At 41.1% G+C, this 27,486-nt stretch overlaps 1 protein-coding gene across 4 annotated transcripts in view; it reads right to left on the bottom strand.

Annotated features, from left to right (window-relative positions):
- The window catches only part of lepr (leptin receptor), a 55,271-nt gene extending 28,352 nt beyond the window's left edge, over positions 1-26,919 (bottom strand). The window contains exons 1-3 of one of the 4 annotated variants that reach the window (XM_049587462.1): positions 26,797-26,919; positions 5,031-5,420; positions 601-658 (exon numbers count right to left, since the gene is read on the bottom strand). In XM_049587462.1, coding sequence (XP_049443419.1) covers positions 601-658; positions 5,031-5,094 — 122 coding nt within the window. In that variant the 5' untranslated portion in view covers positions 5,095-5,420; positions 26,797-26,919. Of the gene's footprint in view, positions 1-600; positions 659-4,336; positions 4,981-5,030; positions 5,421-26,796 lie in introns of those variants that run through there. The other 3 variants (XM_049587463.1, XM_049587465.1, XM_049587464.1) reach the window with 3 other exon arrangements.
- Between the last annotated feature and the right edge of the window lie 567 nt (positions 26,920-27,486).

Below are 27,486 nucleotides of genomic sequence, written 5' to 3'. Positions count from 1 at the left end.
ATGGAGCTGCTGGTTGCAGCTATTTACCGGGTTGTGCTGTTAGCAGCTGCTCCAACATTAAGCTTAAACTCCAGTAAATCATTTTCCCATTCATGTGCTTCCCCAAAATCCTCTTACTTCACCTAAAACCATCACCTCTGCAAAGTTATGTTTCCTGGCTGCAAGGAAAATAATTCCATTTTCACAATTTCATGACTGTCAGATTGTTATTAAATTATGTATTTCACCTAATTACAGCGTGAGATATCATTGCAACGTTTCCTTCATTATACATTCATCATCCATGACTGCTTATCGTGTTCACGGTCCAGGGGAGCAGGAGCCTATCCACGTTGGCATTGGGTGCCAGGCGGGGTACACCCTGTACAGGTTGCCAGACTATCACAGGGCTGACACACAGTGACAAACAACTATTCAACCTAACCTGCATGTCTTTGGACTGCGGGAGGAAGCCAGATTACCTGGAGAAAACCTTGTCACTTGTTGATTTATCATCAAAAGCTTGCAAATTCAATTTTAAATCCATCTTTTGTGTCAAGTGAGACAGAATAACATCCACATTCACATACACCACCTTCATCTATATACTGCAGAACTTACATTGTAGTAGTCATAGCGTGAGCATGGCCTGGCTGAGCTTTGTCTGGGGTGAATCTCACTGAGGAAAGAGAAGAGAGAGAAGAAGTTATAAAGGATTTGAAGCAGCACTGCAAGCAAGTCAACTGTGACCCAAGCAGGACCTAAGACCTGTGTCATGACTGGAATAAATAAGGGTAACAGAATAGGGAACAAGTTAATGAAGAAAATACTTGAAATTCTTGACAAGGGTAGAACCACATGAACGGCAAAGGTAATTTTACTGGTGGTGGGATTAAAAGACTTTCTCAGACGCGTCCTATTTCAGAGGCAGATCTCTCCTTGATAGGAGCGCCTCCCACTCTCCTTCTCTAACCTTCTGTAATGCAAAAAAAATGGACCGAAAAGCAGGCTAAAAACAATCAATATTGTACTTGGTAAGAAGTTCTAAGTTTGGCAACAGGTAATCAGTCAGTGAAAGAAAGCAGGTGAGCAGAACCAGGAACAGGCAATTACGACTGAGTAATGCATTAGATGATCTGGTTAAAGAGGGCTGGTAAATATGCAGACAAGAATGAAGGAATGGGGATCAGGTGACTGTGCATGGTGGGAACATACTAAGGGGAACTAAAGGGCAGGTGGGGAACAGCAGGTATTTGAAATGGCAGGAGAGATTAGTGTCTGGAAAAATAGGAAAATCGGCAAAAATGTCAGAAACAGAGGCAGGCATTGAGGCATCTTCACTGATAACATACTCAGAGCTGCTGTTCATTCATGATAAAAGCTACCACAGACCACAAGGAGGGACTTTATTTTCTCTAGAAGTCATCATCATATGACAGTACCATTTCCTAGAAAGACAGCCGCACAGTTAGATAACAAGATGTTAGTTATTTTTTTCCACTTTTAATTCTCTCTAGACCTTTTTTGCCCATAACAGTGTGATCATTCCTTTTCAAATATTTGTTTTCTTCTCTGTAATTCATACTGTGTTTTTTATTTTGATTGACACTGCCTTTGATTATAAAGCTCTCCACCACTTGTTGTGCTGCCAACTGTGAGCAGCAAGGCAATAAATTAACACGGGGTAACTTCACACAAGCCAATGAGCACATCTATTAACCCACTGATATGCTAGAACAACACAAGCACGGCATGCAGTTACAACCGTGGACAAGTTGAAGTGTGTGAGTGTGTGTGTGTGTGTGTGTGTGTGTGTGTTCCTGCAGGGAACTTTGAGCTCAGTGTGCCTGTCATAAGGTGATCACTTGCCAGTCGAGCTGTAAATATGTACTCAATTTTGTCAATGTTTAGAAAGATTTGTCGAACTGAATGTTCTGTTTGTGTCTATCTTCAGTGCAAACAATAACAGACAGGAAGAGAGGTTGTATGACCAAAAAAAGAAGAAAAAAGTAATCAATTAACTGTGGGATGCAAAGGTGTGTCATCAGCGTAAAGAGAGACTGCAGGACAAAATAAGATGTCATGTATGTAAACACACCTAATCCCTATTCTCATCTTCAGGTGTTCAAAGCAAACACTTCTCTAAAACTTGTGATAGCATCAGCAGCTCATGAAATGAATAATAACCAGTTATGTAGCACTCAGTGTTATCACTTATCTATCAATGCTTGAATGTAGAAATGTGTCCGTGCTTGCTAAATCAAAAACCTTACAGTGGCCTTCATACTGTGACTGATTAACTGAAAACTTAAACCTGCCAGGTTCAATGTGGCTTTAATGTTTGATTGTGTTGGAAGTTTATTATTTTCATCATAGAACATGTTTTGGTGGACTTTTTTCTACTTCTGAGAAACACACAGAAACACCTCAGTTGCCAGTTGCTTGCTTCTTCAAACTGTGGAATTAAATAACATATTTTTGTGTCAATATATTCTACCTAAAACACAAGTTTCGCTTTTTTCTGTTAAAAAATGATAGAAAAACAGACAGAAATATCAATATTAGCCTCAGGTTGTAGTGAAATGTTGCACATCACTTTTCATTTGCATGCTAGATGGACAGAAGCAGCATCCCCGGTCCCTTATTGTCACAAAAACTTGCAGCCTCTGCTCTATCCATGATATCAGCATACAGTGTATTATGATGAGAGAATTCTATTCAGAAACTGTTCATGGATAACAGATAAGTCTATTTTCCATTAATGCAATACCTGTCACCATCATCTGCAGCACCACACAGCAATCCTGCTCACTGATTTGCACCACCGCCTACACAGGTTTAATCTGGGAATATTAATAGGATGGCTGTCACAGTATAAACAGCATCATAATCATATCATGTTATATTGTTCATCATCATATCACCCAAGCCGTGTGAGGACCAATTAGTCTCAGAGCCAGTAAGACTCAAAAGACACAGACGATCTTACTAACACTTTGACACTTATGTCTATCATTATGAGTCAGGATTTAGAGCTCCAAAGACCCAACTGTTGGATTACCGGATGCTCTTTTTTCTCATTGCTGGTGCATAATAACCACAGAGCCAATAATAATCATTACTCAATAGGCTTTTTATATTTGTCCATTAAGACTGATGTGGTTCTAGTCTTCCTGTAATTAAAGTTCCAGTTTGTAGGATTTAGGGGAATATATTGCCAGAAATAGAATATAATATAATAAGTAAGTTTACTTCAGTATATAATCACCTAAAAATAAGAATCAGTGTGTTTTTCTTACCTTAGAATGAGCCATGTATATCTACATAGGGGGGCGGGTCCACAGAGATCGCCATGTTGCACTGCCATGTTTCTACAGTAGCCCAGAACGGACAAACCAAACACTGGCTCTAGAAAGGGGCCATTCACATTTTCACAAGCAGCCCCCTTGTGGCGAGAGCGTTGGAAAAAAAAAAGTTTTTTCTTTTTTTTCTTTCTTTCTTTTTTTTTTTTTTTTTACATAAAACTGCTTTATTTAGAGTTTCTACCGCTTTAAATCACTGGGTCGGCTTGCTTTGGAGAGGAAGAGACCTCTGCGAATAATTCGGCTCCCAGTAAATCCCTGAACATCCGGATCTTAAGTTATCAGGAAAAAAAGGTGAGAACAGATTAGCAGGTGCTAGGCTGCTAATCTGTCAGAGAAACACTGATTTGTAATTTGAAACTGCTTTATTCAGTGTTTAAATCACCGGGTATTTTCATTTTGGAGAGATGGAGACCTTTGCGGCTCGCGGTCAAAAGCTCCTAAATGTCTGGAGCAGAAATAAAGTGAGAACACATTAGCAGGTGCTGGGCCAGTGGGCCATCTGCAACATGCAGCATAGAGTAGGAGAAATACTTACTTGTAATGTCAGACTGCTTTATTCAGTGTTTTATCGGTTTAAGCCACCTGGTCCATTTGTTTTGAAGAGGAGACCTCTGCAGGGAATTCAGCTCTTGGTACAAACCTTCTGAATGGGCTACCCACTTGCTCAGTAGGTGGAGCAGGAGCCCCATGTACAGAGGCACTGTCCTTGCCACACTGCCCTCTGCTGCATCACATCCCCTCCTAAACAATGAACACTGCAGAAATTCTAACCAGAAGTTTCAGCTGGTTGCAATCTGCAATCCTCACCACTAGATGCCACTAAATCCCCCTAAATCTTACACACTGTTCCTTTAAGTATCTTGCAGCCTTTGCTGTGGTATAAAAACAGATGAGATGCTCAGATAGAGCTACACCTCACTACAGAACCAACAATATTGATATTATCGTCTTAATAAAAGAGTGAGCTGCCCTCTTTTCTCCTGCTTCCTCACCTTCTTTGGAAACAATGAGGCTCGCTCAGATCAAGACAGCCGTCTGAAACTATTTTCCACATGCAGAGAGGAAGCTCTGCCCCTCTGCTCCGTGTCCTCCAAGGGCTCCACCTCGCCAACTATTCATCCTGCTCTGACTCACTCCCTGCCAGGTTCAAGCTGCTCTGAAGAGGAGGCGCGCTGGGGCTTATACCCCGCCCCCCAATAACGGGCATATTTCTTATTCTCTAAAGTTTTTTTCCCAGTGTTTCCAAACAGCATGTGTGATAAATAGACATTTTCAGTGGCTATTATGTTGGCGACAAGTTTGCCATGATGAAAAGTGCATCATGAACATGAGAAAAAAACAGTTTCATGAAAAGAGGGGTTAATGTGAACCCACAGACAATGCGCTGCGCGTTCCCACCGGCATCATGAAAGTATCTATCTATCTATCTATCTATCTATCTGGAAGAAGCGATAGACATAGCCTAGGTAAATGCCAGGAAAAAAACACATTATACATCAGAAGTCAGAACAGAAGTCACAAACCGAGATGTCAGTTTGACAGAAGTGGGTGAGTAATTCGCCACCTCAGTGTGAAAGACAGACAGAAAGCGCAAAAGGTCATGAGGACTGTTGGCAGCCCGACAGTAAACACATCATATAGGAGCGTTAAAAGTGAGAATTAGTAATTATGAAACTGAGTCCTTACAACGCTCCTGGAAGTTTCCCCTGGCTTTGCGTCCAGCTCTTCTTTTGTCCGAGTCAGAGTCCATCCAGGTGAGTTTAAATCCTCTGTGAGGCAGATTCAGTGCGCCTCTGTCAGAGTCCGCTGTCCATGTTTGGGTCCGAGACCAACAACGATGATGAGGATTTCCCCCCAAACAATATCGTTTTCTCTCTGTCACGCTTTTTCTTTGACGTAGAGACCAGCTGAGCCTCCCGGCGTAAAGAAATGACACTGAGCAGCAGAGCAGAGAGAGGAGGGAGAGGAGACAGAGGAGAGAGAGGCTCCGATAGACACAGCAGCGTCCAGCCCACTGCGGTGCGTTCAGGAACACTCCCGGAAATCCTACCGCTCAGGATGCTTCCTTGAAACAACCTATGGATAAAAACAAACAAACACCCAAGGGTGTAACTTACAGTAAGCTACATCTAATCAAGCACAATATTTGAATACAACATTGAAGTGCTCTACGTCTGCTCCACACGGCCCACATGTCAATGGGAAATATGATTAGGCTACATTTATCTGACATCCACATTGTGATATTACACTTAAATTATATAATTATAGAAAAGCATGGATACAGATTAAATTCCTAACAATACAGACCCAGATGGCATGTTGTCCACTGTCCTCTGAATTATGTTTTAATTTTGAAAGATACATCAACGTCGATTTCGCCGTGATTTTTTCAAAATTGCTTCAGCACTTAAGCAGATCTTTCTGAAATTTATGATTTATGAGAATTTCTTAAGCTCTTTACAGCCATCATAATCTGTTGAATTGAACCAAGAACTGACATAATTTCAACCACATTTCAACACTGAAAGCTGGTCATGTGCCAGTTGGGGAGTGGCGCAGGAATAAGTCCTAAAACACGGGAATGAGTTAGCATTTTAGCATGCTCGTCTTGAAATCAGTGGGGGTTTTTGGTTAGATGTCTAAAATTAAGGTCTGGTTTTAGATGTCTTTAAAATGGCTGCTCGTCATCACGCCAAACATGGCTTTACAGCTTTGTTGTGGGGGCAGCATTACGTTTACGCTTCAACAAACATTGCAAGTGATGTTAATTTGTGATTTTCTTGTGGAACAAAATGTGCAAGTATCATAATGTTTGTTTGCCACAGTGCAATGGGGAAATCACATTTGCTTTTTGACAAAGGAGCCAAGGACGACGCAAACTTATGCGACGGCCTGTTTTAAAACGTCATCCCTGGAGCATTCTGTAGAAATTAGTTCATATATGCTCAGTTTTGCACATCCATCCATCCATTCATCCATTCATCCATTTTCATCCACTTATCCATGGGGGGCAGCAGGCCAAGCAAAGCACCCCAGACATCCCTCTCCCCATCAACGCCTTCCAGCTCCTCCTGGTGGACCCCAAGGCGTTCCCAGGCCAGATGAGATATGTAATCCCTCCAGCGTGTTCTGGGTCTGCCCTGGGGCCTCCTACCAATGGGACGTGCCCAGGAGGCACCCTGATCAAATGCCAGAACCACCTCAACTGACCCCTTTCAATGCAAAGGAGCAGCGGCTCTACTCCGAACTCCTTACCCTATCTCTAAGGCTGAGCCCAGCCACCCCACAGCGGAAACTAATTTCTGCCGCTTGTATCAGCAATCTCATTTGTTTGGCCACTACCCAAAGCCCATGAGCATATGTGAGGGTTGGGACGTAGATGGACTGGCAAATCGAAAGCTTCGCCCTCCGGCTCAGCTCCCTCTTCACCACAACGGTCCAGCACATCTCACTGCACATATCACTGCAGAAGCCACACCAAACTGCCGATCCATTTCATGCTCCATTCTACCCTCACTCGTGAGCAAGACCCCGAGATACTTGAACTCCCCGCTTGAGGCAGGAATTCTCTCCCAACCCAAGCAGTTTTGACCAACTGATCAAAAAATGATCCAGTCTTACGTTCTAAAGCTTTTCTATTATTTGGAGGTTTCATTTACTACTTATTTATTTTATGACTTATTCTATTGCTATTGTTTTGTTTGTGTACTATGTATTCATCACATTATGGATGGGTTACCGAACCAGCCAATAGGCCACTGGCCCAGGGGCCCAAAGTGTCAGGGCCCCCTAGCCTTCACTTGCAATATGTTGTATGAACCAAAAAGAGACACAAAATTATCTCAAAGAGGTCAAGTTTTGGTTATATCTCCAGAACATCACACTTTTGGCTGGTTTTGTTTTGTCCTGCTGCCAAGGGAGTAGCCAAACATGTTGCTCCCAACAAATGCTAAATATCTCTGTGGACCAGCAACTTCCGTTCTTTATGGATTTATTATTCTCAAGAAGCATTTTTCTTTTTTACAAATAATTGAGTTTGCAGCTGTGCACATAAATCTGTAGTGATCATTCTGCTGCTAATAAGTGAAGACATTCTTAAAACAATCTGTGAGGTGTGAGACACTTGGTGTTCATTCCCATTGCTTAAGACAAGCTGTAAAGACCTTCTTACACACAGACACTACTTTCCATCAGTACTTTGACAGTGTAATGTTAAATAATACATAATTTTAAAGGGCAAATCACGTTTTGAAAAATGAAAATGTGCTGTTTACTTATCTGGCATTTTACATTAGAGCTGGAGATTGCCATTCACACTTATTATCAGTAAGTAGTCTTCTGGCAACATGAAGAACAATATATTGCAAAATGCTGTTAGCTTTCCAATGTCTCTGTCTTCCTCTGAACACTACTCTCTTCTGCTTTCTGTATTTCCTTTTCTGAAAAGAAGACTTCCAGGGAACTACAGAGCTGCGTCTGTCAGTTAAAACACCACCCTATAGTCGCACAGATGCTCAGTTATACAAACATGGCTTATATTCCAATGAAAAAGGAGTCGACCGATTTCAGTAAAATGGGGACAAACACAGGTGCAAACAGTCTAGTGGTGTATAATGATCTCATGCAGGCTTCGGCTGACACTCAGCTATTTAAAAGTATCCCAAATAGCCCACTGTTTTAGTCCTGGAAAAAAGTCTTCATCCAGATCAGGATCCTTGGCCACACCGCTAAGTCAACCGACTTTTCCAAACGCAAACAGACAGTACAGTCAGTAATCTGTTGTTTGAATGGAAAGTATGGCTGTGTCAGTGTTAACTATACACATAGAAGACTGAATAGTGAATGATTCTGTTGTCCTGGTGATGTGGCCTGAAATCTGTGTGTTGTATTTATACTTTCCCAAAATGTTTAACTTCCATGGCACACCAGCTGAATACAGGTCATTACTGTAATGCTGCCTGGTGTCTATAATTTGCAAAAGATGAGCATAAAACCAAATAGGAACAGAGGTGATAGAGCATTGCATTTTAGATGGTTCATGTCACTGGAAACATGGGTATTGTCAGTATGATGTTATAGGTGGACATTTATAGAAACAAGTCCATGCACAGGGCTTTGCTCATTTGTGCTTATCAGTGTTTCCCATGGGCCTTGTATTTGTTTGTGATGTTGGCTCTGCAAACATTGGATTCATTAAGTAGATTGCACAGCTTTGCATAATGTTTGTCAGAGTAAAAAACTAACAAACATTTTACAAAATCAATGAATGTGATCTCAAAATATGGAATATTTACAGTTGTAACTAATGATTGCATCACTGCAGATTCACCAAAGCGCATTTATTTAATGAGGAAGAATACTTACATTTATAACAGCTTGTTTACTTATCTTCCAGTGTTTCTAGTCTGCTCTGTTAGGTCTCTTTCTTCTCTCACAGATCAATACAAAAAGGTTCAATGTGATGTTCCCAACACGTCTGACTGCTTGTTTTCGTCAGTAGCTGTCTGCATGGGCGTACCCGCAACTAGGGTTTGTGTGCAAATTCTAACTGTACGATAACAGTTGTGATAAATAACAGGATTAAACACAATATAATCACAACAGTAAATCACTGGCTGTCGGACATTCGATTCATAAGATTACAGACATAAGTTTTGAGGCATTAACGGAGGTGTCACATGCAGGTGTTAGTAACATTGATAGTTAGGATATATGAATAGCATGATGGCAGGCTAATTGCTGATCTGTCTGTAGGTGTGAAACCTAATTAAACTCATGTGTTCATTTATAATCCCACAGCTTTGATTAGACCTTCTGCTTTATTAGTATGCTGTTATTAGATACTTTATACTGCAGGAGCTTTGCCTGATGGTTTTCAAAGCACGTAGTGTGTGTGTGTATGTGTTTACACATGAGGACTAACCACTGGTACACACCATTCAGAGTTTTTTTTGTGGATTATGACAGGGCTAAGGTACACTTTCAGGGTATTAATCTACTTTTTTCTCACTGTAGTACTCAAAAGGTTTACTGAGTATATAATTACTACACTGTAGAGACAAAACTCCAGTCCCTTCACAGGTAACCATTTACTTTAGGCTTAGATTTGATTTTAAGTGTAAAAAAGGAAGCATCCTTCCATCCAGTTTATACACTGGACAGTGGCTTTGAAGCAGCCAGGGACACTGACTGCGTTTACATGCACATTATATTCTGGTTTTTGCCCTTATTCCTGAAAAGACAATATTCCTACTAAGATGTCTACATGGCTAATGAAAATGAATATTCCACTAACACTCCTGTTTACATGCCGCCGCGTATACTCCAATTAACGTGCCCTAACATGTCACTGATTAGGTCAAAATATATAGAAAAGTGAAACATCTGGAGCCGCTTGTCATTTTGCTCCTCCTCCAATTTTTTCAAAGTTTTCCACCGATGGCAGACTTGTTCATCTGTGCGAACATAGCCTCTCTCTTTCATACCTTCAACCACCTGCTTGAAAAGATCAGCATCCCGAAATCTGTTGATATACAAGTCGGTGTGTTTCTCCTTCCAACCATATTAAGGCTTTTTTTGGGCATGCATCACTACCTCGGCTTTGCAAACTACTGGTGAGTGGTTTTGTGTACTTTGTCTCCATGACAACGCACAGAACCGACCATAAACAGGCAAGAGGCCACGTGCTGCAAACATGTCCAAAGAATGCTATTAATAATTAATGCTATTAAGAATGCTTTCAAAACCTGAATAATACCGGCATACTCCACATCTTAATCTGCCAGAAACAGGAACTGCTAAATTCGGGAAAAGGCCAAATTCAGAATATCTAATCAGAATATGCTGTTGACATGACCCGTATCAAATTAAGAATATTGTCAAATTTGATATAATGGTGGAATGTAAACACGTGTAAACATAGCCACTATGGAAGGGTTGCCATCCTATAACAGGCCTAACATATTTAAACATTCACACTCTCAGTCACATTCGTAAGGGCAGTTTAGAGTTTCCAGTTCATCTTACCTTCATACCTTTGGACTGTGAGAGGAAACTGGAGCATCTGCAGAATGGGGAAAACATGCAGTCTGAAAAGGACACAGCTGGTCGGCAGATTTGGCTCAGGACCTTCTTGTCTGCAACTGTGCTAACCACAAAGCCATTATGCTGCCCAGGTTAGAATTATGACTGACTGAGGATACGTTTAGATCAGGCATGGAGCAGTTAGGGTTAAGGCTAGGGTAAGCTTCCAGGTGAATTAATGCAAAACAACGCCCTCATAAGCATAGTAATACAGGTTTGTGTGTGTGTACGTGTGTGTGTGTGGGACAGAGTGAGATACTGCCTGCAGTCACTATCAAACTTTATGACGTAGAAAGGATGCGTCACTGTGTTTGCAGAATTTTGCATATGTAAGGGGGAGGAGGTTAATTTGCAGATGGATTTCCCTGATCTGCGTCACCATGGGGGATTATCGCTTCACTTTTACAGCCCACTGAACTTTATGGTGATGGATTTTGCTCGTTATTGTAGGCAGTTTAGTTTAGCTGTGTCACTGAATGCTGCAGTGAGTGCTGGGGATTAGCATCATCTGGTTTCACCCATTCAAAATACCTTCAGAGCTGGCAGAGAGCATGAGTAAAGACGTCAGCGGACGAAAATTAGGAGGTTTTCTTCCTGCTTTCGTTTCTCTTTTGTTTGTTTTGCCAATTACAGTCATGTTTTTGTCAGATGACTTTTGATCAGTGTGGGCTGCTTTATGTCATACCAGCAAACTGGATGAATAAGTACAAAACTGACAGTTGATGACAGTTTGGCCCCAGATTTATGATTTCAAAATTCAGCTATTCAAAAAAAGAAAGAAAAAAAGAAAGACCCACAACCTGGACTTATTTGGACCTTGATAAAAATAGAAAATACTTTTCGATGGGAGCCATGTTTTAATAGTGGAAAAACACGCTGACAGACAGTCTTATTCACACCTACTGCTGACATTACTCATAAAGTCAACATACCTCAAATTCTAGAAAAAGAAAAACACAAATGTGCTGCCAAAGCTAATCATTATGATCATTATATGTTTCTCCTGCAAACCAAGATCTCTGAAGTGCTTTCATCTGCCCTTAATCCATGCTTCTGGGAATATTCTCCATTCCTTCGCAGCACAGCATTAAAGTCATCAAATATGAGATTTACAGCCTGCTCATGAACATATAAAAGTAGGTAAAGATGTTTGGTTCGCTGATCAGACAGGGCTGTGAAGGAGTGCGTGAGCAGGGGAAGCACACTGCAGCAGCATGCATTCAAAATGAAGAGGTGACATCACTCCCTCAGATGACATCATCCCAACCTGTGTGCAGAATGACATCATTGTCTTGGTGTGTAATCCTCGTGTGAAGATGTGTTTGTGGTGGTAAATGAACAAGTTAGTAAATATATAAAATTGGACGATTGACTGTTTGATCAATAGGCAACAGCTACTACCACTACATGTGTCTGATTATCGTGCCAGTTATCATTCATATCATGATTTAGGTAGGTTTCAGCAACATGTCTGGTTATTTAGTTATTTTTTAGTTTCTTGCCTCATTCTATTATATTACAATCATTATTATTCTAAGCCATTAGAGTTCTTACAACATCTAGAATATTTAAGACATAATGACTTAGGGGTCACAGACTCAGTATGGTCATAATTAATGAATACAGTAAATGACAATTAAGTATCTTAATTTATTTACTTTAAGCAGATTGAGAGGTACCAGGGTCAAAGTCCTTCTATGTATGAGCATACTTGGCCAATGAGCATGATTTTCATTTTCATTACATTTGACAGATATCATTTATTTGGCCCTTTAAATGCTGTCCACCAAAAAATATAACAATATGACATCAGTTCTTTATTATTTCACCCATGACATCATTGCTCAGGAGGATAATTTGACTGCAGAGCTACAGTGTCATCACTATAATAGATGAGTCAAGGATATTACACTGTACCAACATTATCAGTTGACTCCTTCTAACAAACAGCTTACAGGGCCCTGCAGTGTGTCTGCGCCTCAGAAAGGGAAGCCACTCATGAATAATTAATCAGATTCTGCACACGAGGAGAAAAAAAAAATCCTCACGTCCTCACGGGGGGATTATGACATCATTGTCATGACATCATCCAAGAGGATGATGTCATGCTTGCAGACTGGTTGGAATGATGTCACTGTAGGAGATGATGTAATCTCTTTGTATTTAAATGCATATGTGATATTGCTGCAAAGGTGATTCCCCTGCTAGCGCCCCATTTCACATGCAGATTCAATCTATTTGATCACTGAAGGATGCACTCCAAATTGATTTCACATAATAAGCCGTGAATGTCACATCTTTCTTATCACTGAAGTGCTCTTTTGTGAAAGGGAGGAAATAAGGCAGGAAATAAGGTCAGATAAATGACCACTGTTGGAGAACATGCTATGAGGTAGTAACCGAGGAAGCCTCAAGCACTGTTTTTATGGGTGTGGGTGGATTTTTTTAACTTTGGTTAGAGACAGCTTAGCTGTTACCCCATCTTAAATCCAAGCTCAGCTAACAGTCTCCTGGCTGTAGCCTCATGTTTAGTGCACAAATATGAGAGTGGTATCTGTCTTTTCATCCATCTCTCTGCAGGAAAGCCATCCATCCATCCATTTATTTTTATCCACTTATCTGGGGCCGGGTCATGGGGGCAACAGGCCGAGAAAAGCATCCCAGACGTCCCTCTTCCCAGCAACGTTTTCTGGCTCCTCCTGGGGGACCCCGAGGCATTCCCAGGCCAAATGACATATGTCTCTCCAGTGTGTTTTGGGTCTGCCCTAGGGCCTACTACCAGTGGGATGTGCCCAAAACACCTCTAACAGGAGGCATCCTGATCAAATGCCCAAACCACCTAAACTGACCCTTTTGACGCAAAGAAGCAGCCGCTCTATTCCGAGCTCCCTCTGGATGTCTAAGCTTCTTACCCTGTCTCTAAGGCTGAGCCAGGCCACCCCAGGGGAGGAAGGCAGGAAAGCATATTTCCCAAAATGTTGAGCGATTCTTCAGGGTCAGACACATCAAACCAACATCAGAGAACTTGTGGCGACGAAGGACTACTGTTGCGTTGCCTGATGTTGCCCATGTCTTGGCCAAAAAGTTGCACTTGAACACAACGCAAAGACTACAGCCATCAGTCAACTAGCACATATGCTCCACGTCAAAGGAGTGTCAAAAGAGCTATAACTCTCCATCGCAGCAAGCAGCGGTGGTCTGTTTTTGTCATTCAAAAAGGGAAAGCAGAAGACCGTCACGGCGGATTCAAGATGCTAGTTAGCCCATTAGCACATTAACAACACAATCCCAAATGTTGAAAGTATGAAGACATTTACCATGCACTAGCAAACAACAACACTAACAATAACAAACTGTTCCTGCTAAAGAGCTAATTGGCTAAGGAAAATACTCTTACCAAATATAACATGTTGGTTTCAGTCTCACGCCCTCTTGACCTTAGCTATCTATTTACTTCCCTCATTTCCGTTTCTCTTCTCATGCCCTGAGTTGAACTGCCAGTCACCTTGATTTAATTCACTGACAAAGCTCTGCCATCTCTGACGCCAATTCAACATGCTGAATCAGCCAACAAGGACCAACAAAGGCCAACAAGGGCCAACAAGGACTAACAAGGGCCAAATAGGGCCACAGTGTGGGACACTCTGCAAAAACTAGGCAAACTCTCACCAACAAACCAACACTGTCCAACAGTCAACTGTCGGCTTTGTGTTTCAGGGCCTTTAACATACATAGACAAGACTGATATATGTTATCATTTGAGCGTCCCAAGGAATGCGTAATACTGATCTTTTCCTAATAAATCATATCCAAATGAAATGTAGATCAAATTTAGCTTTCTATCCAAAAGCTTTACTACCTTGACATCCAAAATATTGGGTCTCTTCTTTTCCTCACCACTTACAGATACTATAACATGTGCAGTGGAGTAAACGTTACAGTTCAAATTAATAAAGTTATCTCATTCATTGGGATCAGGGAGACTTCAACACCCACCGCTGGGGTATTCACTGGTCTGCTGATGTCTGGAAACTCAAAGTAGGTCATCCTCCTGGTGCTTATTTTCCTCTGGGAAGTCTGCATGGAAGAGACCAGTGAGAGGAAAAGGCCAGAGTATGCAGAGCAAAGCAGAGCAAGAGGGGCAGTGTTGCATATTTTCTCATACATCATGGAGCAGTAGCACAGTGGCTAGTTTGACCCTCTACAGGGCATATACGTAAATGCAAATGTTGTGTTTTTAGATGGCTGTCAGACTTTTGGTAGATTCATTCCACTCTTTTCTCATGGATAAAGTGGAATGAGAATGTACAGTACATGAATCAAACTTTCACAACCGAACCCTAGGATTGACTCCACCCTCCTGTACTTATCATTTAGTGATCGCAGCATCTTTTTCTTCTTAATTTAAGTTACACAATTCTTTAGTGTAGGTCAGCTTGATGTGTTGTGGCAGGTGAGACACTGACTCATAACAAGCTCTGTTATTTTTCCACTGTCGAAATTTTCAGTCTTACTGGAATATCTTTCCCTATCTGGCCTTCCCTTGAATTTTTTTATCATTCTCATGTCTTGTGGTTTCTGTTTTTTTATTCGAAACATCTGTATTTTCTAATTGTATTTCCCGTTCATAGCTAAAATATTTGTATCTGTGTCATTATATTCACAGAAAGTTCTGGAACTGGACATCCTTTTTCCCACTGGCATCATGCCCAGGGTCACACTATGAATGTCCTTGTTCAGAGGAAAACATGAAAGTGGACCAAACAAACAGCACTGCCTGTTCTCACCTCGCCCTTCTCTTTTTATTATTTGGAAGACATAATCGCTGAGTATGAACTTTAGTTCCTGTTTATGTCATGCATGATCATAGTAGTAGATGTATATGCTGACAAAGTTGGAGTGTGATGTCTTTTCCAGAGCACAGCTGTATCACATGTCGCCTTAAAAGCTACACCTGCTGAAATACAAGCTGATCCTGCATTTCTGATTAATGCAGTCGGTTACTATAAAATGAGACTGGCCAAAAAGTTTGGACACATCCACCAGAGAACAGGAAAACCTGCTGACGTCTGCTGCTCTGTGACACAAGGCAACAGGATCCAGAAACTAAATGGTCTTATAACAAAGGAGTTACGTGATGAAAGTGCAAACTGTTACACCTACTGGTCATGAGACCACATTAGCCAACCAGTTCCATTCAGGGAATCAGCTGTAGGCAGTTGACAGGTTTCTGAAGAGATGTTTTCAAGTCAGAAGTTGAGCTTCTGCTTGTTGCTTTCTTTCATTTTGTTACTGGAGCAAGAAGTGGTGGAACACACCATCACATTCCTGTGATCAAACAATTCAACTTCAGGTTGGTGCAACCCAAAGTGTAGGGCTATGGGCTGAGTTACTCAACAAAACATACTCATCCTTAAAGCTTAATATCAAGATAATCCACTGACTTCAATGTGAAAAGTTTTCTTTTTTGTGTGTGTGATAAGAAAGGGCCAGTTTTGAATTTCAAGACAGAAGCTGGTGAACCATGAAGAGTTAAGTTAAGTTTAGTAGCGCTATTGCTGCTTGCAGCTTTCTTGAGAACCGCTCATTTAAACATCTTCACACTTGGCATTTCAGTTCCTTGGGTCCTAAGCAGTGCACTTGCCATTAGCAGAGATAATGTATATGTGGCATTTGCTAACAGCTACATGGGACCAGGCTATTTCCAACAACAAAAACATCAATTCCAAAAGTTACATCACTGCTGCTTAAAATGGTTGAGTTTGTCGCAGTGTAATATGTCAAGCGTCACCTCTGTCTTCCTTCATCTGTTCTTGAATATACTCTAGCAAGGGATGTAGAGTGAACTGTAGGCGACCCAGTATGCAGTTTGGTAGTGTAACATTTAATAGGGTTCCCTTTTTAATACACTGCAGTGTGTACCTTTGGCAGGAGTAATGCACTACTGCTCACACTCAACACTGCACTTTCTTGGGTCGCCAAGAAAATCAAATGACAGACGAGCCCGGTCCGACTCTAAAGTCGTCAAAATCTGGTGCTTGGGCAGTGACTTGCAGCATCAGAAACCAACAAAAAATAAACAGTCCTTTAACGTCTGCATGATATGCGGCGAGTTGCCATTATAGTTTAACGGCGCCCAGCTGCATCAGGGGAAAACGTGGCGGGAAAGTCCAACTGGGGCAGGCATCAGGGGTGGTGGATGGGTCCAACAAACACTGACTTTCATCTGAGTGAGCGGTGTTCAGGTCCCGTAAGAAGCCAAACCGTGTTCTTTTTTCCTGAATCTAACCATGTTTGTTTGTTGTTGATAAAAAATTTGTGGTGTTGTACCGACGTAGTGCGTTTATTTTGAAAGAGACTGCATGTAAATGTTAAATTTCCCGTGAAATTTAACATGAATTTTTTTTAAAAGAAGACATTGCATGTAACAGGCAGAACTTGACACGGTGTCCTAGAATGTCAACAACCAACACACCCAGGGAACCTTGCACGTTGTATGTAGATGTGGATAGTCCATGACCAAATGTCAATATGTCATGTGTCATGTGTCATGTGTCGGAGTGAGAATGTGTTGGATGGACATGTCTACATATAGACACATAAGTTTTTTCCCACAGTATTATATATTTAAACCTGCAATAACTTTTTTGGCCACTTGGTGACAGCAGAAACAAGCTGTAAACACAGCACTCACATACTATCTCCTTTTAAGTTGATATGGCTAACTTGTTAGCAAACAGTTGCGTATTTACACATCCAGCAGTTTCAGAGCGACATAATCAGTCATTTGGAGCATGACAAATTTAAGTTCAGTATTTACCCACCTCTACCTCTGTTTTTGGTCTATAACTCCCGGTGAAAATTCCTGGCTCTTAAGTAGATGTTTCACTAAGTTCACCAGCTAGTCACTAACTGTGTCTGTCGGCTGTTTAGCGCTACGCAGGTAGTGTACAGTGAGACGCTATGAAGCAGCAAGAGTGAAACAAAACGGTAAAGTTGCAGGCTGGACAGCTAAACAATGACCAGGAACTTGCTATGAAGCTCCAGTGGGCCAAAGGGAGCTGCAGATTCAGTTGCTAAATCTCAGTACAAGTAACCACTTTCTCGTTGTTCTCATATCGTCATTACAAAAATATCAGTTACATTTATTTTACACTGTTTAATTCAACTCATCTTTCACTGTGAGGACAATCATTTTATTTCAAGAAAGGAAAAGTGGTATAGATGGTACTTTTCCAGTGGTCAGTGGCTGTTTATTGAATTAAGAAGAGAAAAAGATTTCCAACTGCAGAGCTGAACATGAGACTCAGCACCTGCCAAACATCAAGTACTGTGAGAGAAGAGACAGACGGAGAAAGTGTCAGAGAAGCAGAGAGGAAAAAAGTGAGTCAAGTTAGTGTCCAATAAACCATATGGGGAAAAAAATTAGAAAAACATTCTGACCGTTTCTAAATTAACTGACATTTAGAGATGTATGAAACCCTTTCATACATTTTGCCTCCTCTTTCAGTTTTCCTATTATCTTTACATCAAGACTGCTCTTAACAATAACAAAATTATCAAACAACTGTGATAATCGATTGATGTTTAAGTCATTTATCAAGCAAAAATGGCAAACATTCAATGATTTTCTGTTTTATTTTACTGTAAAATATCTTTGAATGGACAAAACAAGCAATTTGAAGATGCCAAGTGTTTTTAACTAATTTCTGACATTTTATAGACTAAGTCACTGCGTTATTCATTGAAAATACAATCAAGAATTGATATTGAAAACTATAATTAGTTGCAGCCCTACAGTACTTACTTTTCTTTCACTTGTCCTTCCCTTCAACAGTCCCCCTTCTCAGTTTCTCTTATGGATGTTTGCCCATCTGTTGCAAAACCACTGGAGCTGAACTGAGATCATGTGCGCACTTATTACACCATAAGCCTTCTGAACCCAAACACTGTGTTTGTGTGTGCAAAAACAACCTGAGTGTCCAACCCTCAGGTCTCGCTGAAGTTACAGCCGCGGCTAATAGATTTAATAGGTCCTATTTATGCCAATACTTATCCACTGCCTCAAAAACTGGTCTGGAAAACACAAGGAGTTCTTGTTTTTGGGCTTTGTGGATGCACAACATGTGAGCAACACACATCAGTGCCAGATGTGAGTGGATAACATCTGGTAGTGACACCAGTGAGGCTTAAAGATAAAGGTTTGTGGGGGTAACTCTTGGCATCAGAGAACAAAGCAAAGAGCCTGAGGCGTGAGCTGAGCATTTCTTATTCATCTTGTGGTTCTGTCTTTCTGTCTTTGTTTCTTTCTTTCTACCTCTGTCTCTCTTTATCTCTCTGTCTTGCACATACTCTGACATAAACACACATCACCACACAGTCTGCAGCAGTGTGTGCGCGATGACGTCATCAAGTGACAGCACAGTATTGACTCTCGGCTTATTCTCTGCATCAACCACATCACCAGAGCGTGATGGAGTCGCTCATAAAACCACATGTCTCTCCTTGGGTTACAATCTAAACCTTGTTTCTGTGCACGCGCACACACACACACACACACACACACACACACACACACACACACACACAAACATTCAACTGTTCAGTCACTTATTCCACACAAAGTAGGTTAAGTGTTCGTAGTGTTCGTGTTTCTCCTTTGGGAGACGAGCTAAATTATAAGGGAGTGTGTCTCTCCTTTCCATCTTCACAGGGAAAAAAAAAAACAAATATGGAAAGAGTTACAGAAAAAACGGTTGAAAGAAAAGAGAGAGAAAGTGCTGAGGCGTCCCAATGCCGAGCATGTGCGTCATCAGATTTTATTATCTAAAACCGAGTGAGCCGTACCTTCCCACCCCGCACAATAAAGAGATAGGGCTTCAAGTCAGGGACTGTCATCTGGTGGCAGACTGAGGCTATGTTAATACTGTTATAATCTCTGTCATTATACATCTGCATATATATGCAGAATCAGTTGGCAATGGGTCAAGATTTTGGCATCAGAGGTGTTCTGGTTTCCATTTGTAGACTGAGTAGTATTGACCAATCACATTTGTGTGTCAGGAAAACAGTCTGCATGGAGAGATGGAGCACATTGGCTAATATGCAATCTCAGAACCCACTGGTTAGCTCTTTTCTAAGTATATCTGCATTCATATACAGATATCTAGAGATCAGCTGGAATGACTGACACAGAATATAAAACAGCAGCTTTAAATGGGATACATAGTTGCATGCAATGGGTTTGGGCACCCCGGTCAAACTTTTGTTTACTGTGTATAGCTAAGCAAGTAAAAGATGATCTGATTTCTAAAAGGCAGGAAGTTAAAAATGACACATTTCTTCAATATTTTATGCAAGGTTACTTTCTTTTATTTCAATCTTTTACGGTTTCAAAATATCAAAAAAGGAAAAGGGCCTGGAGCAAAAGTTTGGGCACCCTGCATAGTCAGTGCTTATTAGCGTCCCCTCTGGCAAGTATCACAGCTTCTAAACGCTTTTTGTAACCAGCTAAGAGTCTTTCAATTCTTTTGCATTCGTCACTGCAAAAGACTTCCAGTTCAGTGAGATTCTTGGGCCGTCTTGCATGCACTGCTCTTTTGAGGTCTATCCACAGGTTTTTAATGATGTTTAGGTCGGGGGACTGTGAGAGCCATGGCAAAACCTTCAGCTTGCGCCTCTTGAGGTAGAACATTGTGGATTTCTAGATGTGTTTAGGATCATTGTCCTGTTGTTCATCTCTTGTTCTTCAGCTTTTTTACAGATGATGTGGTGTTTGCGTCCAAAACTTGCTGGAATTTAACTGAATCCATTCTTCCCTCTACCTGTGAAATGTTCCCTGTTCCACTGTCTGCAACACAAGCCCAAAGCATGATCGATCCACCTCTGTGTTTAACAGTTGGACAGGTGTCCTTTTCATGAAATTCTGCATCCTTTTTTCTCCAAACATACCTTTGCTCATTGTGTCCAAAAAGTTCTTCATTAACGTCATCAGTCCACAGGACTTGTTTCCAGAAAGTACCAGGCTTGTTTAGATGTTCCATTGCAAACTTCTGACAGCTACATTTTGTGGTGAGGACACAGGAAAGGGTTTCCCCTGATGACTCCTCCATAAAGGTCATATTTGTACAGGTGTCACTGCACAGGAGAACAGTGCACCACCACTGCAGAGTCTGCTGAACCTTCCTGCAGGTCTTTTGCAGTCACATGGGGGTTTTGATCTGCCTTTTAAGCAATCCTGTGAGCTGCTCTCTCAGAAAGTTTTCTTGGTCTTCCAAACCTCAACCTTCAGAGAGCTATGCAGCTGTTTAGAGGAGCCCATGGCTGGTGAATGAAGGGGCAATGTTTCAGGAGCCAGGAAATGTATAAAGCTTTGCATCATCTGTTTTTTTCTAACAATGACTGTGAACAAGCCATAGCCCTAACAAGCTAGTAAAAGTTGCCTGAGAGCTCAAATGTCTTGGGGCGCCCAAACTTTTTCATGGTGCTTCTGTCCTTTTTTCACTCTGAAATTGTACTAAACAAAAATAATACACCACTATTGCTTAAAATGTTGAAAAGCATGTTCCATCTTTAACGTCATGCCTTTTGGAGATCAGTTCATCTCTGACTAACTTAACTACTGTATTCACAGTAGAAGAAATTTTGAAAAGGGGTGCCCATACTTTTGCATGCCACTGTAATCATGAACAGACAGTAACAAACATGTTTTATCATGTTTTCATATTTGAACAATAAATGCTTTTAAGATTGTTTACTGAAATGTCTTGGATGAATTATGACTGACAATGAAGAAAGCAGAGGGATGTGGATATGGTATCAAGCCACTAGGAATCTCATGTTTCCGAACACACTATACCACCTATCAGCCAAAAAGCCACTGGAATATACAGGAGAGCATACCCACTTCTTCCACATCAACCTACTCATCTACGTAATAGTACACCCACCTCACCCACCTCACTAAACCACTGCCCACAACTCCCCATACGCCCACTTGTGTCTATGTATGAATCAATGTTTTCATTCAGCGCCCATTCACGCCAAAGCGTTCTGCATCAGTCAACAGAAGGCAATAACACGCAGGCAGTTCTCTGTCTCTGAGTCACACCTCTGATCTCTATCTTATTGTCTCACTGCATCCTCTCAGCAGTGGAGAGAACATCACTTTGGCATCTTAAGCCATTTAAATGCCTTTATTTTTCTGAATGAAAACCCTAAGGTGATAAAACCTGGCGGGGGAAGTGTCATTTGAGTGTACTGAAGTTTCGTAGTGTTTTTTTCTGAATGAAATCACTCCACCTGTTCCTACAGAATCATTTTTAAATGACTCTCCTGGTGGTCGCCATCAAATCACTCTCACAGTTTTGGTTATTTTTCTGATCCAGATAAAACCAGGTTTGTAATCATGGTTTGAGTTGTTAATTTGTAGCCTGAAGACATTAATATTTGACTGCTATGTTCATTTTCTTTCTTATCAAGCTGCTCCTTCATTACAGCTTGCCATTGGGCATAGAGGAGACTTTTCAGCCTTATAAATGAAAACATTTGATAGTTAACAAAAGTAGGATTTAAAAAAACAAGTCTGCAAAAGACAGTCGAACAGGTGTACTGTACAGCCATGCAGATGCCATTATATTAGCTCATCTTGTGTTTCTGGAACAGTGTTGTTTGTCCAGCCTTGTTTTTTCCATTCCTGCCACATAAATGCAGCTTGACCTTTTCAATGAGCACTAATCCAGCAATGATTGAGGAGCAATCTGTGTTTGTGTGCAAATGTGTGCATGCATTTCTGTCTCTTTCTTAATAAAACAGTCTACCTAAAAAAACAAAATTCACTACAGAACAAAAATCAACCCTAAACAGGAAATGAGGTTGAATTAGTGGGAGACAAACAGGACTGGTTAGAGTGCTTGTCTATGGGGGATAATTACAGAGATGAATAATGAAGTGGGCAGCGATAATGACAGAAAATGGGAAAAATCGAGAGTACACAACACAACAAAACAACCGAAGTGGAGAATGTCATTCCACTAGGTATTTACCAGTAAATGCACATCGGGTCAAGTCTTCTCAGAATGCTGCACCTCTAAAAGCATTATTACCATATAGCACAAAACAACAAGTGAAGCAAAGTAGTTTGTTGACAGACTTCAGCCATGACGGGCTAATTACAGTGTGTACAACATGTGTATGGGCAGTAACAGGAGTCCAGAGAGACTGACAAACAAGGACGTCAGCATACTGCACTAAAAAACACTGTAAAAGTCTCTGTAATATGTAAAACGTCGAACCCAGGGCCACAGTGGCTATATTGCTCGGGGTAAGTGCAGTCAGGCCAAGGACATGAAGCCTAAAGTGGAAACTTTAAATGTTCGAAAGTGAATGTATGTGGTCATTGGTATGGTAGCCCTTCCTCCAGCTCCTTGTCACCTTGAATACTACTAAGCAGGTTAGAGAATGAGTGAATGGTAGTTATTAGTAAAAGCTTTTTTCCTCCATTTAGCAACAGATCTGTGTTCCTGAGCTGAACACACACCAAGAAGAAAGTCTCCAGATATTTTCTATTACTTGGATTTTATTTATAAGTTAGCCTTTATATTATAAACCTGTAAGTTTTTGATTTATTATCTAAATAGCAACAGTTACTTCAAGGAAATTCAACGAACTCCAACAACTTTTTCTCCGTCTTCCCTCTTGGTGCAGGAATGACTCCAAAAACCTGTAAATGAGTTAGCATTATAGCATGGTTTGTTATACAACATGAAATGCATCAGCAGCCTCTTGCTAACAAGTGGCTCAATGAGACTTCAGAACGTCACCACGGTGAACATGGCTTTACAGCCTTGCTGTGGTAGGCATGCTAAGTCATGCGACCATGGTATAGTTAGCCATTTACCTCTGCTGACTGCATGCTTCAGAAATTATAAAAGTGGTGTTCATTTGAGAACACTATCTTGCTGAACAAAACCTGTAAGCATCATAAACCTTTGTTTTCCACAGAGCTTATTTTCAGCAATCATCCAAATTCAATGGAAAAATCTAACTGGCTTTTTTGACGAGGGAGCCAGGGTGGTGCTAACTTCTGCATTAGTCTTCAAAACAATGTCATCCTTGCACCTCTCTATTGGGTTACATAGTTATTTTCAGGAAATTATTCGGCAATGCAACCATGAAATAGAGCATTTCTGTAGTTTGCCCATATCCCCCTGAGGCCCATTTTGGGTTTGCCGCACCTTATACTTCATTCTGCTTAATTTAACTTAACCTATTGTCCTCATTCATGGACACTTTCATGCTCAGTCTACACCCGATCACGACACAAAAGTGGACAAGGTACAAAACCTGATCAAAATTTTATGGTTGAAACTTGTTTATTTGTGCTTAATAACATTCATTCATTCATTCATCTTCTAACCGCTTCATCCTCTTGAGGGTCGCGGGGGGGCTGGAGCCTATCCCAGCTGACATTGGGCAAGAGGTGAGGTACACCCTGGACAGGTCGCCAGACTATGGCTGACACATAGAGACAAACAACCATTCACGCTCACATTCACACCTATGGACAATTTAGAGTTACCAATTAACCTAGTCCCCAATCTGCATGTCTTTGGACTCCGGAGTGCCCGGAGAGAACCCACGCTGACACGGGGAGAACATGCAAACGCCGCACAGAGGGGGTCCCACGCCCGGGATCGAACCAGCAACCCTCTTGCTGTGAGGCGAGAGTGCTAACCACCACACCACTGTGCTGCCCTGCTTAATAACATCTGTAGTTTAATATTGCATACAAATTTGAGCAATTGTAGCAACAGAAACAAGCTAAGATGCTATTGATTTAAAGGATTAATTTGAGGACATTGGGACTTTTTTTTTTTTTATCACAGCATTTTATATTGGCTAAAAGGGACATCCCTATCTTTGAGTCTAGAGAAAGGAAAATTCATTCAGAGCTACAAAATGAACAAATCACAAGACTTTTAGAAATTTTGTTTTTGCACAGCCATGTTAAAGTATTGAAATGAACTGTTTTGAACAGTTTTAGAGTTTGACAGTGACCCCTAGCCCATAGAGTTACAAAATATTGCATTGTTTTCAGTTTTGTTTTTGCACAAAACGTTCAGGCATTGAAATAAACTGTTTTATACTTCATTACACACTTGTGGCTATTAAAAATAAACCCATTGTCCTCATATGAGGACATCGTTCTGTTTTTGTTTTTTCAAAACTACTTACTGTTCAAATACAATGATTATTTTTTTAATACTAATCAGGTTCTATTAATCCCAAATAGCCAGGTGAAATTTAAAGTGCATGCTAAACAAAAGCTGGGGTCTCAGGAGGATATGAATAAAATTCAGATTTTGTTACGCTTTGAGACAGAACCAGGCTGTTTCCCCTCACTTTCAGCCTTTGTGCTAAGCTAAGTTAGCCAGCTGCTAGCAGTAGCTTCATATTTAGTATATAAGAGTGGTATCAATCTTTACCTTTACCTTACTCTCAGCAAGAACACAAATAAGTCTATTTCCAAAAAATGCCAAACCTTTCCTATTAAGATGCACGTTCTGGATTCTGCCTAAAAAGATACACACCGTGTCTAAGTTTTTGACAGCATATTGCAAACTGCCCCTCAAGTTACTAAACACCACAGATTCCCAGAAGCAAATACTCAGGACACGACCTGAGTGTCCTTAATGGAAGCCACAGCCTCAAGTGTGAACATGAAGCTCGATAGCACAGGGTTAAATAATCACTTGCACTTTTAGCTCCTGTGTAAATTCAGCCCTAAAGGTCCAACTGAGCAAACAGCAGAGTACACAAGCCCCTCATCACCATGGAGATCTCTGTCACCATAGTCTCACCTTTTGCACTAATAGTTTGAATAAATCAGATTGACAGCAAAATGCCTCCCCCGCCAAATGACAGTGGCTGTTAGCTCTGACACAGAATAAAAACCTGGGGTCTACCTCTGAGTATCTAGCACTGGACTGCCGATCGAAGTCAGACTGGTCAGCTTTTGCCTGAGGCTCATCTCAAATGTGTCTGTGGCCAAAGCACCTGATCTCAGCTCGCCTCTGATAGTGCAGACTGAACACGATGGCCATTTTCACTGTTGTGGAAAAAATGGCCTCTTCTGAGATACTGCATAGAACTGAGAAATGTTAGAGAAATAATTTACTGTGAGAAGAAATGTTTTGAAATCCAGACATGAAGACTCTATAGGCATCTACTGGGGAAAAGTAAGGTTATTGTTTTTAAAGAACAGAGAGCTTTGCATTCTTGTTAATAATATCTGGTAAATATGAGCCGGTAGACATTTAGTTTAGCCTGGTTGTGTCAAAAATATCTCCCAACAAAAAGCTCTAAATATTACTAATGAACATGATAGATCTGTCAACAAGACTTACAGAAGTCACTGCTCCTGGCCAAGAAAAAATCCAGCACATAACCCCTCGTAAAGCCCCAACTTAGGTTTGTAGACCTATTTTTGATCTTTGGAGAGAGCTGGGCCACCTGTTTACCCCTGCCTCCAGTCTTTATGCTAAGCTAGGCTAAACAGCCTCTGTGCTTGACACACAGATACTAGCCTATGTCATCTCAGTATTGCATTTTGAAAAAAAATTCCAAAATGCAGAACTATTCCTTTTTGTGAAGAAACTCCTATCTTAAAGGAGCAGCGTGTGAGGTTTAGAGGAATTTAGTGGCATCTAGCAGTGAGGACTGCAGATTGCAACCAGCTGAAACTTCTCCCAATTAGAATTCCATCATTGTTCATTGTTCAGGAGGTTTTTACCAGGAGCCGAATTACCCACAGGGGTCTCTTCCTCTCCAGACCAAATGAACCAAATGATTAAAACCAATCAAAAAAGTTAATAGAGCAGTTTCATGTTACAAATCACCGTGTCTCCTTTTATGTTTGACAGGTTGAAGATGGGCTGTTAGTGTAGCAGTTGCTAATGTGTGCTCACCTTATTTCTCTGACAACCAGAAGGTTTTTACTGGGAGCTGAATTATCCAAAAAGGTCTATTGTGCTACAAAGCAAACAGATCAGGTGTTACTGTTGCTACAAAGAGTCCAGGCTAATTAATCTGGAAGGGAGAGACATATGAAAAGACTAGGAAAGGGGAAACTGCTGCTTCAACCTGACAGAAGAAGTAGACTAAGGAGATGCACAAGGTTGAGCCTTTGTTAATTATAAAAAACAGCAACACTAAAACAGTGACTCAATTTCAAAACAAACAACAAACTCACTCACTCAAACTCAGTGTGTGAGTCACCGTGGGCAGCTAGCATGGGATGTCATCCACCTCAAAGATGGCTGTCTTTATGAAACGTTGTAATGTAATATTGAGGAGAATTACTCACCATCTGCCCTGCACCAGTGGATCTTCTGAAAAGTATCACTGGAAATAAAGTTTGCCTTCCAGCTGATATCCTGAATGTTTGTAGTAGCAGACAGAGAGCTTTATGTGGAGCAGTGTGTCTCTGGGCATGAGGTGCTATTTCTGATCCACGGTGTCAGAATACACACCAATCACTCACAACACCGTGCACACAGGCCAGGGTGTACATGCAAGTGTTTGCACTCATGTGTGTATCTGCAGGTGTGAGTACGCGCTGTCAGTGTATGGGGATTTGAGTTTACTGGATAAAAGCCATCTCTATTTCTGTGTCGATGTACATGGACTGGATGTGTATATTTGCAGCTGTTGGCACAGAAAGGATTTCACAGAGCCTTGGATAAACAAAAGCATAGGGACAAGCCTTCCCTTCTGTCAGTGATCGCCTCAAATTTTCCCCTCTATTTGAGGAACAGAGGGGTTTTCTGTGTGTCTGTGTTTGTGTGTGGGTTCTGTATGTGACGAATGATATCTGATCCCATAATTCCTCTGACGCACTCTAGCCAAGAGCTGCCTTTGAGTTGCAATGTCATGCAATGTACAACAGCCCCCCTGATCCTGAGCAGGCCAAGTAAACTCTCTTTATGCTGCTTTATCAGAGAGAAAAAAATACCACACTGCTCCAAGGTGAGAGAGGACTGAGTGTATGCACACT

This window comes from Epinephelus fuscoguttatus, linkage group LG10, assembly GCF_011397635.1.
Source record: "Epinephelus fuscoguttatus linkage group LG10, E.fuscoguttatus.final_Chr_v1".
Classification (NCBI taxonomy): Eukaryota; Metazoa; Chordata; class Actinopteri; order Perciformes; family Serranidae; genus Epinephelus; species Epinephelus fuscoguttatus.
The sequence above is the reverse complement of the archived record's forward strand: the minus strand, read 5'-3'. Positions and strand labels throughout refer to the sequence as shown.